Below are 14,793 nucleotides of genomic sequence, written 5' to 3' on the forward strand. Positions count from 1 at the left end.
TTTTCACCATTTCATAAAGTGTTTATTAAGGATGGTAACACAGGATAAATCATGCAACAGCTCAGTAAAAAAAGGGAATCATTTAAAGGATAAAGAATGCTAACTGGTGCTGCTGATTTTGAAAAATTTATAAAAAAAATACTAATTGTCCAAAAGTGACATCAAAAACCACTTGAAGCTGAACATGGAAGTTGCTTATAAAGCATTCATTAAAACAAAAATGTAGATACTTTAAAATGATCACCCACAGATTACTGTAATCAACTTACGTGTCTCCCATTTCTGCAGCCACAATGGTGCAACAGGGTTGTACTCCCAAGATATTGAACCTTCTTTTCCTGAACAACCAAACCTGAACTTACAAACGTTTGTCACTAAGCAACACACCTGCATCTCTTACCCTTCACAACCTGTGCTGCCAAGTGCTTTCATCACTGGGATCGCCTTCCCAAACATCATGGCAAAGCAGGAGAGGGCCCCTCCTCATGGCCTCGAGAGATTTCCTGCTGTCTTCTTGCCATCAGCCTGTTCTAGAAAGGGAACAACTACAAAATGTGACTGTTCCCCTTCTGGAACCAATGTATGTTTTAAATAAGGAACTCCACGTCAGCAGATGGCACACAGACTGGGCATCAGCACATCACATCAAACAGCGGTGGTTTCAGATTTAGAGTTGACATATATTCACCTTTTGGAAAAAAATAAATATAGTGGAATGAAAATTGAATCAAAGGGAAAGAACAGATGACTACCATCCATCAAGGATGCACATATCTGTGCACTGAAAAAAAAATAAATCAGTCATTTCAATGAAATTCTTGAAAATTAAAAAAAAAAAAGTTTGCACTTGTTCCTCATAACAATCTCACAAAAATCTCACTTTTGGAACTATCCCAATTGAAACCATACACTGAATTTTTTAATACAGTATAAGTTTCTTTATGTAAAAAATCTTTATACATAGTAATAAAAAAGATAAAGGCAAGATGCATCAAACAGAAATCTGCTGGTTGTTTTTCCTCCGTTCTTACAGAGCCGCTGATGACTACCTGCACTATAAAGAGCTGTGTTTCTGACTTTCTGTCTCAAGCATCTTCACCTTTGCTTGTGATAAGGATTGTTCTGTCCAAGCATCCAAAAGGACAGATGCTGGTGACGTTTTTTTTTGGCACTTACGCTGGCAAACTGAGCTTCTTTCCCTTGAGTACTGTAAGGAAAAGTAGGAAAGAAAATGGTGAGCAAAACAAAGATGTGATCTCGGAGCAGCACATACTGTCAAAGCTTCAAAGGGACTAAAACCTGTCACAAAGAGTCACTTTGTTACAAAATGGGTGACCTGCAGTCAGTCTTCACAAGCCTACCTCTCTCTCTTCAATACATACTGGTAAAATGATGATAAATTAACAACTATTCTAACCCTGCCCTCTTGTAGCACTTTGAAATTCTAACTTTTCATCCCCAGGGCACACCAGCCTGTGACTGTGCTTTCTTACAGAGTTATGAATAAGATAACATAGCCCCATACAGCTTCCTAGTTACATGATGGAAGCTGCAATGTGTCTAAAGGCAGAATTACTAATGCACCCAGCAGAAATGACTACTTCTGCACTTAGCATAAACATCCAAAATCCTTTGGACCTTTAAGGTGTTTGAAACACCAAGGAAGGTGTCTGTAAACGCATGGAATCCGCACAAAGCAGCGCCATGTTGTCAGGAGAAGCATGAGGCTCAGGCTTATTGATGGAAGACAATAGCAGCATGTATGTAGCCATACTAATTTTAAATTCGTCAAGTCATCTGACCATTTATGTATTCATATTCTACCCACACCCAAAGCAATCCTCAGAAATGCCCCACACTAGCAAAAGTGTACTTAATAAATCTATCAAGGAGATTTCAGCGATAATTTGCACATTGAATTAACAAGCTAATAGTGTTGAGATAGCAGATCCCTATGAACATGCTAATTGCTACATTCCACAAACTGAAGCTGGAAGTTAATGCACCACTTACCTTTTGTAACATACAAATAGAAGAAGTCACAGTAAAGAACAGTCTGGACCACACCAGCAACAACAGCTATGAGGTCAAAAAATCCCTCAAAATAGTAGCGCCAAATCCAGTTGACTAAGTACAAGGCACGGTACAGACCCAAGAAGAAAAGGTAGTGAGTAGTGATGGTCTCTGCTTCCCCAGTTTTGCTGATCATAAAAAGCTGAGGGAGAATAGCAACTGATTCGAGATAGATGGAGAAGGTCCACAGTATCTGAAAGGAAAAAAAAACACCACACAGGTATATTCAACTGTCTTACTGATAACAAAAACACAGAATATATTTGACTTGGCTTGACTTATCACTCTCTAACAATGTTATGAATAAGTACAGTATTTTGGCAAACCATCCTTGGTACAGGAAAAACTACGTGAAACCTTCATAATCAACCACGAAATGACACAAGGTAACAACTCTTTTGACAAACAACAGACCCTCCAAACCAGCTGCCTAGTGAGCTGGCAGGTACAGGTTTACTCCTGAGGAAACTCATGCGCATGCATCAGTTCAGCATTCACAGTACCATGAAACACAGGTTACAGAGCTGGTGCTGTTTGAACTCTCTATAATTACATTTTAAATGCAATTTTTCTGATAGGAAACACATAGTTGTATTTAAAATACAATGTAATTAATCCTAATACTCTAGACCATTTGTGATTCTAGAAAATTTGAGAAGTATTGTAATTCCTCACCAGGTGGCACCAACTATTCACAAACAGCATTCTGGACATTTCTTTAATAAACATAACAAAAGGAAGGACAATTCTGAATTAATATAACCATCAGAGTGTACTGCGAAGGGACAGTCTTTTGCTTAATAAAATAATCAATATTGACAATAATGCCAGTTTCCTGAAGCGCCTTAAATTTTCAACAAAGTCTACACCATAAAGACGCATTAATGAAACAGGATTAGGCTGAACCTGCCAAACACAGGCACCTTCCCAACATTCCTCAGGCAGCCTAAAAGCACTCATCTTCATGTTCTAAATGTTCTAGAGAAAAAAGCATAACCTCCTGCCCACAATGAACTCACCTCCAGAGGAGAGAAGTCATGATTGACAAGAAACGAGAGTCCGCCAACAGGAACTATCAGAAACTCCACTCTGAACGTATCATGGTTTCCATCATAGGTAGCCTTAAATTTCATGTAGATCAGATACACAGTTGCATACGAGCAAGCAATGTAGATGAGCTAAAGAGCAAGAAAAGAAAAAGAAAACAACAAACCACAACCCAAAGAGGTTGTAAGATTAGATCAAACACAACAAAGATAACTCAGGGCACTAAGAGAAATAAGTGCTGTCTTTTTTGGTTGTTTGTATTATTTGTTTATGTGCTTTTGCAGTTCCAGGCTATGTGGTAGTATTCAACTTTTCTCAGCAGAGTAATAATTCAAAACTCTGGGCTCCAGGCCCTACTGGTTTTGTTGCTTTGAAAGCGGTACCTTGCCTCCGGTTGAAGGGACTGCCCAAAATGTCTTTAAAGACACTTTCCTGAGCAGGCAGAACTAAGGAACTGACTGGAGCAGCAGCAGCCCTTCTGCTACTGCAGGGGAAGCACCGGCCCCAAACATTTAAGTTAAAAATGCACACTGCATACATGCAATCATCATGGAAGGGGTCTTTTTACACTCAAAAAGCCTGCAAGTTGTGTGGCTCACGTGCAATTAAAAACCTGTTCAATAAGCCCCATACAGACTCAGCCACTTAACATATCACAAATTAGCGGATTTATTTAGAACTTTAAACATCTCTAAAAGCTGAAGAGTGGCACGTGGGCATTGTTCTCCACCAACCAACAGGTCATAAAACCTGCAAAACTAACCGGCTGCTAGAAGCACTGAACCAGAATTCAGTTTCTATTTCAGCTGACATCTAATGTTACCATTTTTAGTTGTTACGGTACAGCAGACTTCATAGCTATTTCCCGTGGAATAGGCAAATAGCCTTATTTTACAGATGAGAAAACAAAATCAGAGAGAATACAACTTTCTAAAGGTCGATCTGCCACCGTCAGGACAGAGTGAAGTCGACTAGACAAGCAGTTCAGCTTCTGCCTCAGTTTCATCACAAAGATGAAATATTCCAAACCATTTATCGCATTAAATACAGGTTCTTTACAACTGAAAAGTAACAGACTTTAAAACCCACTGTTTGCAGACGCTACTAAAAGTGCTGCTCACAGATATAAAAATGCTACAAATATCACATTAAGGCCTCAGAATCCAAAGACTGCTACACCAGCACCCGGTCGATGGAGATAAATGACCACAGGATGGGACATCATATACAGGGAATCCCCACTGCAGATGTAAACCCATCGTAATTTATGTGGTCACAGAAGGCACTTAAAGTGTGAATGTACCCCTACTCATATTAAAGATTTCTTCATGAGAATTATACTGCATTTTGGGACACTCCCAAAGTCTTCATTTTTAAAGCTACTCAAATAAAAAAAAGAATGACAGAAAAATTACTGCAGGGTGCACCGAAGAAATGCATCTAATACTCAGATACAGACACTACAAAAAAGAAACCCTAAGATACAGAATGCTAAAAATCACAAAAAATTAAGTCTGCAGGTCATAAGGAATGGCAGACAGACCCAGTTCATGTATTCATATATTCCTAGAACACAGAAGAAACAAGTTTTCCTAAGTATCTGATGGTCACTGCCAAATACAGCAAGTTGGCACCTGCAGTTTAATTTTCTCTAAAAATACTTAAGAAAATCCTAACTCTATAGAAATTAATTCCTTTTTTTGCTGCCAAGTACAGTATTTTCCTCAGATTAGAAAGTTCATCTAGTTATGCTCTGCGTAAATATACACAGAACAAGAAGTTGAGCTGGGACAGTCAAGCAGCTTCATCTTGGCACTACCATAAAAGCCTGACAAGCCAATTACATCCAGCAGTCCCTCTAAGCAGCAACCTTTGAAACTGTAACAGGGGCTTCCATTTTGCAAGTTAATTTGAATAGAGGAGCACTCTTTCACTACTGGAAAAGACTCAGCTTAGTATGAAGCTGAGTATCACAAGTGTCATTTTTCATATTAATTCCTTTTCTGGGTAGGAGGGCTGCAGAACAAAGATATGGTCATGACTTTAAATCACAACCAATAAATAAACTGAAAAAAACGCTAGCTGTTGCTTTAATGTACCCAACAGTAGCTTTCAATATTCTCAGAAATTACACATGAAAAGGCTTGTGTTTCAATAATATTTTACTTGATCCACAGTTCTTCACCTAGACTGTTAATATTAAAACTTAGCACACATTTTAGAAGACAACGGTGTGAGTGGGTTTAAAATCCAAAATTTTATTTCACAGTATGGTTTCCCTAGTTCTCTGGTATGTTTTGCATTACTGACTGTCTAGTCTTTCCTCTTGGTAACACTTTAATATCCTCTGAACTGAAGTTGAAGAGCATGGAGAAAATCCAAGAATAAAGGAACTAGATTAAAAAGGTGTCTGCTCTGGTGCTACAAATCCACTAATCTGTACAAGTGCCACAAACACACTGCACTCTCCCAGTTGACTGCTTTATTTTCTTGTACTCAGCATAGTGAATTGCAAGAATAAATAACTAAAACACTTTGGCTCACTAACATTCAGTGGGCAAGCAAACAGGCTATAATACAATGGAGGCTACATTTCTGAACGTGTACTCCTGTCAACTTTCGATCAGCCTCTGACCAGACACTAGCTACAATTCTGGCAATGCACTTAGAATACTAATTTACCTTGTGGTGGATAAAGGCTTTTATCCTAAATGTCACAGTGCCCACACAAACAGTTTTTAAAAATCGTATGTAGAGTGTAGAAAAATGTAGAGTTTTGAGTCTATTTTCCACATTCTTTACCCAACGCTTGTCTAGAACTTACTCTGTAATAACTGTGCAGTGGGCCATTCAAAGAGGCTTTTATTAATGAAATTATGCATTCCGCATGCAACATTACTAGCTTTTCTAACTCTTCAGTATACTCTACCTTCATAGATGTGTTATACAATGAAATGAATGAAGTGAAGAGGTCCAGATAACGGGTAGTGAAGACCAGTGCAAACAGAAGCTGGCTTTTCCCAGAAATACCTGAAGTGACAAAGGCAATAATTAATTATTCAAGAAGTGATGATATGCTTTAAAATACCTGATGCCAAGGATGAGAAAGGATATATCCTTTACTTCTAAGCCATTTGATTACAAAAACAGGACAAAATCCAGGCTCCCAGGACTAAGCTTTACAAACAGAACTGTGAATTCATGTATCTCAGTAGCGTGGATATAAGTTACCTACACACCATTGTACTGGAAAATGTGCTAGCCCTACACAAGATTTAGAGGTTACTCACAGCAGACAGCTCACAGGTGACATTTTTGTAGATTACACTATTCTGCATGATCACTGGGCACTATGCAGCAAGGCTGCAGCAGTTTTCAGTTCTCAGAGTGCTGTCACATGCCTCAGTATCCTCTTTAGATGCTGAATCACTAGAAAGGTACAAAGGCAATAGATGCTACAGATTCAGTGATAATCACAAAGTATGCTAGCAACAATAATGGGATTTTAAAGGAATAAACTGATTTTAAAACATAAGGCAATTCGATTCAGAAACTTAACTGACCACATGGTGGAGAAAAACACTATCAGTCAAAACCAGATATTACCAGGTATTTTAACAAAATTAAAGAAAAGAGAAGGGAGCTAAAATGACAGACATCAAGACTGCATTTCCAAAGTAACTTCTGATGTTAGACCAAAGCCCCAACATAAAAACATCTGTTTGTACTTAACTTCAGCCACCAGAGCAGAATTAGAAGCATAAAAGCTTTGCACAATCGGCCACTAAAAGCTTCTGGAAACGGAGGTGAAGCATCGCTCCATAGACTGATGTAGTGGTGTGTCACAGCAGGGGTACAAAACAACCTAGTCTGCGCCTCTATCTTGTTATTCCAATTATTCTTGTTTTCAGTCATCCAGGGTGAAAATACTTGAATCTGTTCAGCTAAGCATGCAAATATTGTTCAAAAAACAAGAGGGAAAAATATTCTTGGAAAGGTTTATGATGCACGGCTGAAAATCCTTGTCCCTTTACACAGAAGTATTTCTGAGAAAGGTTTTTTTTAACAGTGCCATAAAGTAATTAGAAGAAAGGTGATCTGCTACAGTTACTGAACTTGTTTTTAACCTCAGCTTAAGAAATACTGAATAAATTGCCCCAGATGAAGGGACTTCACATTTATACATAAAGTACAGGAATGGCTGAAACAGTAACAACTACAAAGGGTCTTTGTTTGCAACTTTCACATGTGAAATGTCTACAAGGTGAGCCTAATGTACTACTAGGAGAACCCCCCAAACCTACAGACTGTATAGTTCTTGAACTAGAACTAGGTAGCAAAGGCAGCTGAAGCAGCACTCCAGTTGCACCCCAGCTGTGCGCACTGACATTACAGCAATGCTGGCCTAAGGGCAAAACCTACGGGACAAAGAAATCCACCAGGACAGATTACAGTACAGCATCCAGCTATGTTAAATTATTTAGCATGCTATTTTATTTTAGTAAATTACTGTGAACAGTAAAAAAAAAAAAAAGCATATAAGATACATTATTTATTGATAACAGCTATAAAGTTGGATCTGGAGGTATTGTCACATAAATACATGTAACATACTTGACAAATTCCTCTAAGCCATCGCCAGCCTCACCTCCCTCCCAACCCAAAAGCTGTAATTTTTATTAAGACTTTCAGTATTTACACTGAATTTTGAACCTTTAGAATAGTCAAATCTTCCTGAAACATATCCTAAAGCCAAGTTTAAACTCATTTTCAAGCTAAGTAGGCTAGACTAGGCAAGGTTCAAAGTTTAAATCAAATACCTATGGAGAAACAGGCTAACTGGGAGAAAGTAAGATCCACACCACCAGTAAAAACAGCAGGAGCAAACAGGTAAACATTCCGCTGCATGAGTTTTATGCACTCTAGAAGTCTAGGAAATATATCAATATACCTGCCACAGCACTGACCCTGCCTCACAGTTGGTCACAGCAATATACCGAGACTACGCTGCTGTTCTTCTCAGCCCTCTCCCTTTTACTTCCACAAACATGACTTCGTTCAAACGTCAGAGTCAAACCTCTCCATTCTTTTCCATTCTCACACATGGAACTCCCTTCAATTTCTGCACTCTAGCTTGGCTAAAAGCAACTGCATGAAACTTGGATTCAAAAGCTCCGTTGGTTTGCACTCATCAACTGGCCTCAGTCAGCCTGGCTGCGCAGTGTGTACACGACTCACTAACTATGAACTGCATATCACAACCATAAAATCTACAAATGAAAGTTTATCTAAGGAAAGCCAGTTTATACTTTGTCATGGGAACTCCACAGACTTTTTGATGTATTTTTAATTAAAAAGTAACTTTGTTCAGTATGAAGTCCACATAAGCCACAGAACCACAGCTTCTTTGGTTCTGCTAACAAAATACTAACATTAAGAATCCTGTACTCTCAATTCAAAAATACCCAACCTAACTCTAAACAGAAACTGGTCAATCGAGAAAGGCAAAATGTTCCTTCAAAGAGAGAGAAGAAATTCCAAACCTACCTAAAGCAGCATTTTTTGAGAAAATACAGACAAATTGGCAACAGCAAAGTCCTATCGAAAGTCTTCAACCTAGCACATGATCCAGTCCATAGCAGATACATGAACAAAATTATGAGACAGCCACATAACCTAGCATAAGCATTACGTATTTACTATCTACAAGACTTTTTAGAGTATTCAGCATATAATTTGACAGCAACTGCAGGTCACCTTTAACACTCGACAAATGACATGGAGAAAGGCAAATCAATTTTCAGGCAGCAATTTGCAGCGCAATCTAATTTGACTTGGAACAGATTAGAAAATAGAGTCTGAACATGACAACATTTGAAAGCACAGACTCTTCAAAAGTCTCATGAATTTCCTAATTATGACAGGAAGTCAATAATGGAGTTACCTGCTACATCTCCACGGCTCCTAGTAATTATTTTTGAGCTGTTATTTGGAGTAGCAAACATTTTTTCAAATTCTAAATGTGAAGACTCAAACAACCAGTCATGCAAAAAATTGTTTCCCTGCCAGCTCTGAAATCATGACTTGATTTGCTTTTCCATTGTTCTCTTTTTAACACATTGACTAAATTAGGAAAAAAAAAATAGGTTTGTCAAACACAGAAAACACAGACTGCTTGGCAATGCAGCTTATCCTAGCCTCACTTATTTTCCTCAGAGGAATCATCTCTTAGGAAAGAAAATGGGGACTGATGCGTCTTCAGAAAACAGCAGGTTGCAGCAGAGGTACACAGGCTGTCTTCCTCTCCTCTCCAGCTGCTTTTACAGGCCTCTGAGCTCCTCTTGGAACAAAGGCCTCAGACACACACAGATGGAACCAGAAGAGAGGAGTCGGCACCATGCGGTCTGCCAGCTCTTCATGGATCACAGCCTACAGTTCAGCAATCAGTTAGAAGCCTTTATTTATTCTCTAGGCTTCTACTGCTTCAAAAGTGCACGCTTAAAGCAGCAGCTGGTTTGCCCACGTTTCCTTAGTCACCAATAACCATGAGGTACAAGTTTATTTAATTATAAGTTGCTCTAAGAAGCATGCAATGTAAAAGAATCACATAAATCCCTCTAATAGACATTTAGTAGCTGTTCAACAATAGCTGGTAACTAGGGTTTATCACTGTGTACAACTTTACAAACATGTTTTATGCAAATATACAAAGTCTTTACTAGTAGGAACCACTACAAGGAACAGGATGGAGCCCCAAAAATAAAATCCCATGCTCCTTGGAGGTGCTCTCCTCATTCTAGACAAACTTGGTGGGCCTCAGACACTTATCCCATAGAAGGAACATGAATCTGGATTTACTTGTAAGGACCTGGGGAGAACTGGAAGGCACTAAAAATCCCAGACAAATGCAACCCCATTTCATTCTGATGCTCAGGAAAATGAATGAAGCAGATGCTTTCTATTGAAAAAGCCCATGTATGTTTGTGTTCAGGGACGCTAACTAATTTGGTAAAGGGAAGAGTTGAGGGCCTTATGCAGTACAGGCCCATTTACTCTTCTCTGTTGGAGAAAGTGGTATCAAAGGGAATGATTGGTATGTGTCTACTTTCTTACGAATAAACCCCCAGTAACAGATCCTCAATCACAACTGACTTAAGGAAAACAATACCAGTTCACTTCCAAAGCAGAAAGATGAGACTATGTTATCTTGTACTATAACTGCAAATAACCTCATGTCCAAAGGTCACTTCAGAATTTTAGCCTTGCACTAGAATTTATTGTTTTTCTTCTTCAGACAGCAAGAAACGTTCAGTTGTCAGATCATCAGCTCTGTTGTTTGTAATGTTGACTGCATTTCTCGGGCAAGGCAGAGGACAGAATTCTACAGAAGAGCTGAAGCAAGCCAGGCCTCTCCCACCAGATCCAGACAGATTTCCTGATCTTCTAGAGCTTCAGCCAGGAAAGTTCAGTAGGAAGGAGCTCTTGCAGCCCATGCCCCCAGAAACAATAGTTCTGCGCTGCTGCTACATTGGACTGTGAAGTCATTTGCTCCAACTCTTTTGTGAAGTTAAGAACAGTTTTTACTTTGTGTGTGTTTAAAACCAAAGCTATTCATTTACTATGATTTTTTTCTTTTGCACTACCAAGTGATTAGCAAAAAGTCACTTGACATGAACACACAGAGAACCCATACTTCCTCTTACCTGTAGCGTAAATCTCTTTCACTTCCCCATTCTTAGCTCTTTCAGGTTGCAGCTTAAACTAATTCATGCTCTTAACTGAAGATTTGGCAGATACATCTGTTCATCAGTGTTTGCTTGGTATTTGAATGATATTTCACATCAACACATTGCAAACTGTTTTCAAAAATAATCACTCTTATTAAGTAAGGAGAAGCTCATTGGAGAGAAAGCCAAGTCAAGCTCACAGTCAAACCCCAGTCCACAGCAAACCCGGTATTTCCAGAGTCGGTAGCCCAATCCACGTAATACACACTGAAATGCCCATTTTGAATCGCAACAAATCCCAGTTTTCTGAAAGAAACCAGCTACACCACAGAACTGCTTGCAATTTCCTCCAACCACCACACCATACACTAGAAGTGAAAAAGCAAACCCCATCGCACGGAATTAAGGGCAAGCACGTACCAAACCCGGGAGGAAGAGCAAGCGCTCCCCCCGGGCCGGCGGAGCAGCGGGGGTTCCCCGTTCCCCCCGCGGGGCCCGCAGCGCGGCCGCCCCCCCTGCCACACCGCGGCCGCTGCCACGTCAGAGCAGCCGGGGCCGCACCGCCGGGCGCTGCGCTCCAGCCTGGAACGTCTCCTGCAGCTTCCCACCGCAGCCGGGCACGCCAACAAGAAAACACCTCAGAAGCCTTAAAAACGACACGAATTCACAGTTCAATTCTTACCGCAGGGGGGGGCGGGAAACAAAGGGGGAAAAGAGGGCGCGTCAGCCTGCCGCGAATGCAAACCAGCGAGCAGAGAGAAAGGCAGAGAGCGAGGGAAACTTCAGGATCTGCAAACTGCAAGTCAGCTGCTCCCAGTACTGCACCAACACCCGCTTCCGCGCACCCGAGCGGCGCTTAAAGCTGCCGAGTAACCATGCAGACGGGAGGCTGTGCCCTGTCAGGAAAGGTGAGAAAATAAAATCCGTCTCCTTTCCCGGCCGGGCGCGGGGAGGGGGGTCGGCTGCCCGCCCCGCGGAGGCCGCATACATACACCCCTCCCTCCCTCCTCCAAATCTGCCTTCCCATTCATTCGCCCGCCGCCGGGCAGTTACATAAGGAAGGAGCGACCCTCCGGGGACAGCCCAAGTGGTGCTGGGGGATTAAAGTACAAATAACGGCAATCGCTAAACCTTTAACGGAATCGCAGCTCCCACCAGTGCATCCCCACCCCGGAGAGGGGGGAGGATGCGGCTCCCCCTGGCTTCCCCCCAGTCTGACACCCGTTTGCCTGCACCCTGGTTTTGGAGTGGGCCGAGTTAGCAAGGAGGGAGGCCAAGACGGGGGTTGAGACCCCTCGCCCCCACGCTGAACGGAGCCATCGTCCCTTTTCACCTGCCCGGGGCGAGTTCTACCCGCCCGTCCTGGGGGCCTTCCCGGGGCGCCTCAAGGGGGGATAATCCCCCCCTCCCGCGCCTCTCCCCGCTTTTCCACGGCCGCCTGCCGGGCAAGTGGGGCACGGTGGACCCCCCGGCCCAGCCCCCCACCGTCTCGGCTGGGCTCTCCTCAGGCAGCGGTCCCTAAAGGGCGGCGGAAGCGATCGCATCCCCCCCCACCGCGGCGAGAAGGTGACGATCGCGCCCAACCTCCAACGAGGCTCCCCTCAGGCGCCGCGGCCGGAGCTGCCCGGCCGGTCCCGCCGCCCTCCTCTCGCCCGCCCCGCGGCCTTCCGCACGCACCCGCGCAGGAGCGGCTCTTCCAGATCTTGAGCAGCAGGATGATGATGGCCGCCAGGTGGGACAAGTCCCCGGTGAGGCGGAAGATATTCATGGCGGCGGCAGAGGCGGCAGCGCAGCCCGGAGCCGGGGAGCGAAGATGGCGTAAGCTCAGCGGGCACCGAGCGACGTGGCCCGGGGACGTGGCCAGACAGCCGCCGCGCCCGGTGCACCCTGGGAAACGGGAGGGAGCGGCCCCGCCCCTCCGCCCCGCGCCGCCTCCCGGCGGGGGTGGCGGAGCCGTTCGCCTTGGGGCGGGGGTCGCCCACACGGGGCTGCGGTTGTCCTGAGCCCCGAGGGGACCGGCCCAGGCCGGCCTGGTTTCCCGCCAGGCGGGGAGCTGTGAAACGCTCGCTCCAGCTCCAGCGCAGCGCGAACGCTGAGGGCGGAGTAGGCCATGGTGCCTTTTTTTTTTCTTAAACTCTTCGTAAGGCCTTTTGGAGGAGTGAATTCGAGGTTCTTTGTTAACTGGCGGTGAGCAGAGAGCAGAGCTGTGCGGCGGGAGCGGCTCCAGGCTGATGCTGCCAGTGAAACCCGGAGTGAAGGGGAGAGAAGCCGCCGTTGTATTTCAGCCGTCTGGGTAGCTGAGCAGTAGATTTCTAACAGCTATTGTCGCGTTTTGTGAAAACGAGCAATTGACTTGACTGATGTTCAGTAGCCCAAGAGAGTACGCAAATCTTCCCAGAAAAAAAAATTAATTATTCCTTGCAACAACAAGGCTCTGTGAGTTACAGTGCTGCCCCTGCGGCCCGAGCCCCTGAACCGGCATCGCGGCCAGAGTTGTCCGGTGTGCACATCCAGAGGGGCATCGCCTCTTGAACAGTACTCGGATTAAACAACATTCCCTGTAAAAAAACCCATCCAAGCAGTAACAAAGCTAGGAATAGCCTCACAGGAATGGGACTTTCAATGACTGTGGAAAACAGGTGACAACTTATCCCAGCTGAACAGTGGTACTTTCCTTTCTGTAGCATTGCAGAAAAGGTAGGATTTCTTTAAAATATCTTGGTTTACATTATTACAGTCCCCGTTTGAGGAAATAGTGTACAGCTGGTTGTATATTGTTGAAAAATTCATGAAAACGATCCTAACTACAATCTTCCATTTTCTTATTTAAAATATAGCATAAACATTGAAATCTTTAAATAGCTTACATATTCCCTGAAAAACAAGAATTAGTACCTCCTGTTGAGTTTATCTTTTTTTAAACATATCCACAGCATGACAGAAACAAGTTTACTTATTTTCAGGGATTAGAAATCAAAGTCTGTCCTCTTAAAAGTGTTTACAGGTATAGCAATACAACTCCTTGACAAGCCCTATAGTATCTTTTATTTTACTCTTACAATGCCCTAAGAGGTTGTATGTGTTTCATGTGAAAAGTTTAATAGATTTGAACTCTAATAGACTAATTGTTTTAAACATATTGAATAACTTTCAGCCTCAAATAATGTTTGATGTAATAACGAGTAAGTTGCCTATTTGAGGACATGTTAGGAACTCAAATCCAGCACCTGGAAAATTTTTGCTGAAAACAACAGCATTTCAGAAAACTCCCCAGGTCCATGGTACAGATGGCAATAGCGGGGGAAAAATTCCACCAAGTATGACCTAAGTGGTTACAGTGCTGTGGCACTTCTATCACTATATATAAATGTAATAAAAAGGCCTGAAAGTACAGTTTATGTCTTAAAGCACTGTCTGAACTAGCCAGATGAGCTGTTTGACAGAGGTTTGATTGAAATATGTACATTCAATGTAAACACTTCTAAAAGAATTAATATGGAAATAAATGTACCTAATAAAAACACTGACAGGTACATGACTAGAATCTATTTTAATAGATACATTAAAGGCAGAGAGCCGACATCCCTTCTCTTTCAACCCCTTTCTCAGTTCATGCATGATATATTTAGAACATGTTTGTGATATAAGTTGCTTTCTGACATCTGATAAAATACTGAAACACGTCCAGGCTGCAGTTAAAGGTGACCCAGGGCAGCTTTAGCTTGTGCAACAAGCCAACACAGATTTTAACCACAGCAATGACTATTATTTGATAAATCAATACATTTCTTTTCTATACAACAGTTAAAAATTACTGGGGAAAAGAGTACCAGAAAATACTATCCCGCTGTATTTGTGAGAGATCAGTATTTTTCACTGTTTTCATTTTTCTTCTCTAGGAATTTACCTCTGGGCTCTCTTTTCCTTGTCCCCCAAAGCAAAGGTT

The 14,793-nt window shown here is 42.4% G+C and overlaps 1 protein-coding gene and 1 long non-coding RNA gene across 3 annotated transcripts in view; one reads left to right on the top strand and one right to left on the bottom strand.

Annotated features, from left to right (window-relative positions):
• Positions 1–12,746, bottom strand: KDELR2 (KDEL endoplasmic reticulum protein retention receptor 2). The gene is made up of 5 exons (XM_065851119.2): positions 12,525–12,746; positions 6,050–6,150; positions 3,093–3,251; positions 2,014–2,266; positions 1–1,207 (listed from the first exon to the last, which is right to left on the bottom strand). The coding sequence occupies exons 1-5, from the start codon at positions 12,613–12,615 to the stop codon at positions 1,173–1,175; spliced, it is 639 nt and encodes a 212-aa protein (XP_065707191.1). The 5' UTR covers positions 12,616–12,746; the 3' UTR covers positions 1–1,172.
• Positions 11,358–14,793, top strand: part of LOC136108906 (uncharacterized) — a 19,849-nt gene continuing 16,413 nt past the window's right edge. The window contains exon 1 of one of the 2 annotated variants that reach the window (XR_010652427.2): positions 11,358–11,755. This is a non-coding gene — a long non-coding RNA (uncharacterized lncRNA). Of the gene's footprint in view, positions 11,756–12,817; positions 13,545–14,793 lie in introns of those variants that run through there. The other variant, XR_011741447.1, reaches the window with a different exon arrangement.

The sequence above is a fragment of the Patagioenas fasciata genome, chromosome 15, assembly GCF_037038585.1.
Source record: "Patagioenas fasciata isolate bPatFas1 chromosome 15, bPatFas1.hap1, whole genome shotgun sequence".
Taxonomy (NCBI): Eukaryota; Metazoa; Chordata; class Aves; order Columbiformes; family Columbidae; genus Patagioenas; species Patagioenas fasciata.

What these genes read in the sequence shown, in the direction of transcription:
- KDELR2 (XM_065851119.2), bottom strand. Translation starts at nt 12,615, where the DNA reads ATGAATATCTTCCGCCTCACCGGGGACTTGTCCCACCTGGCGGCCATC. An exon ending in GAAGAGCCGCTCCTGCGCGG is followed by an intron (nt 6,151 to 12,524) that starts GTGCGTGCGGAA and finishes TTGTCACTTCAG; the next exon opens with GTATTTCTGGGAAAAGCCAG. An exon ending in CTATTTGTATGTTACAAAAG is followed by an intron (nt 1,208 to 2,013) that starts GTAAGTGGTGCA and finishes TTTTCCTTACAG; the next exon opens with TACTCAAGGGAAAGAAGCTC.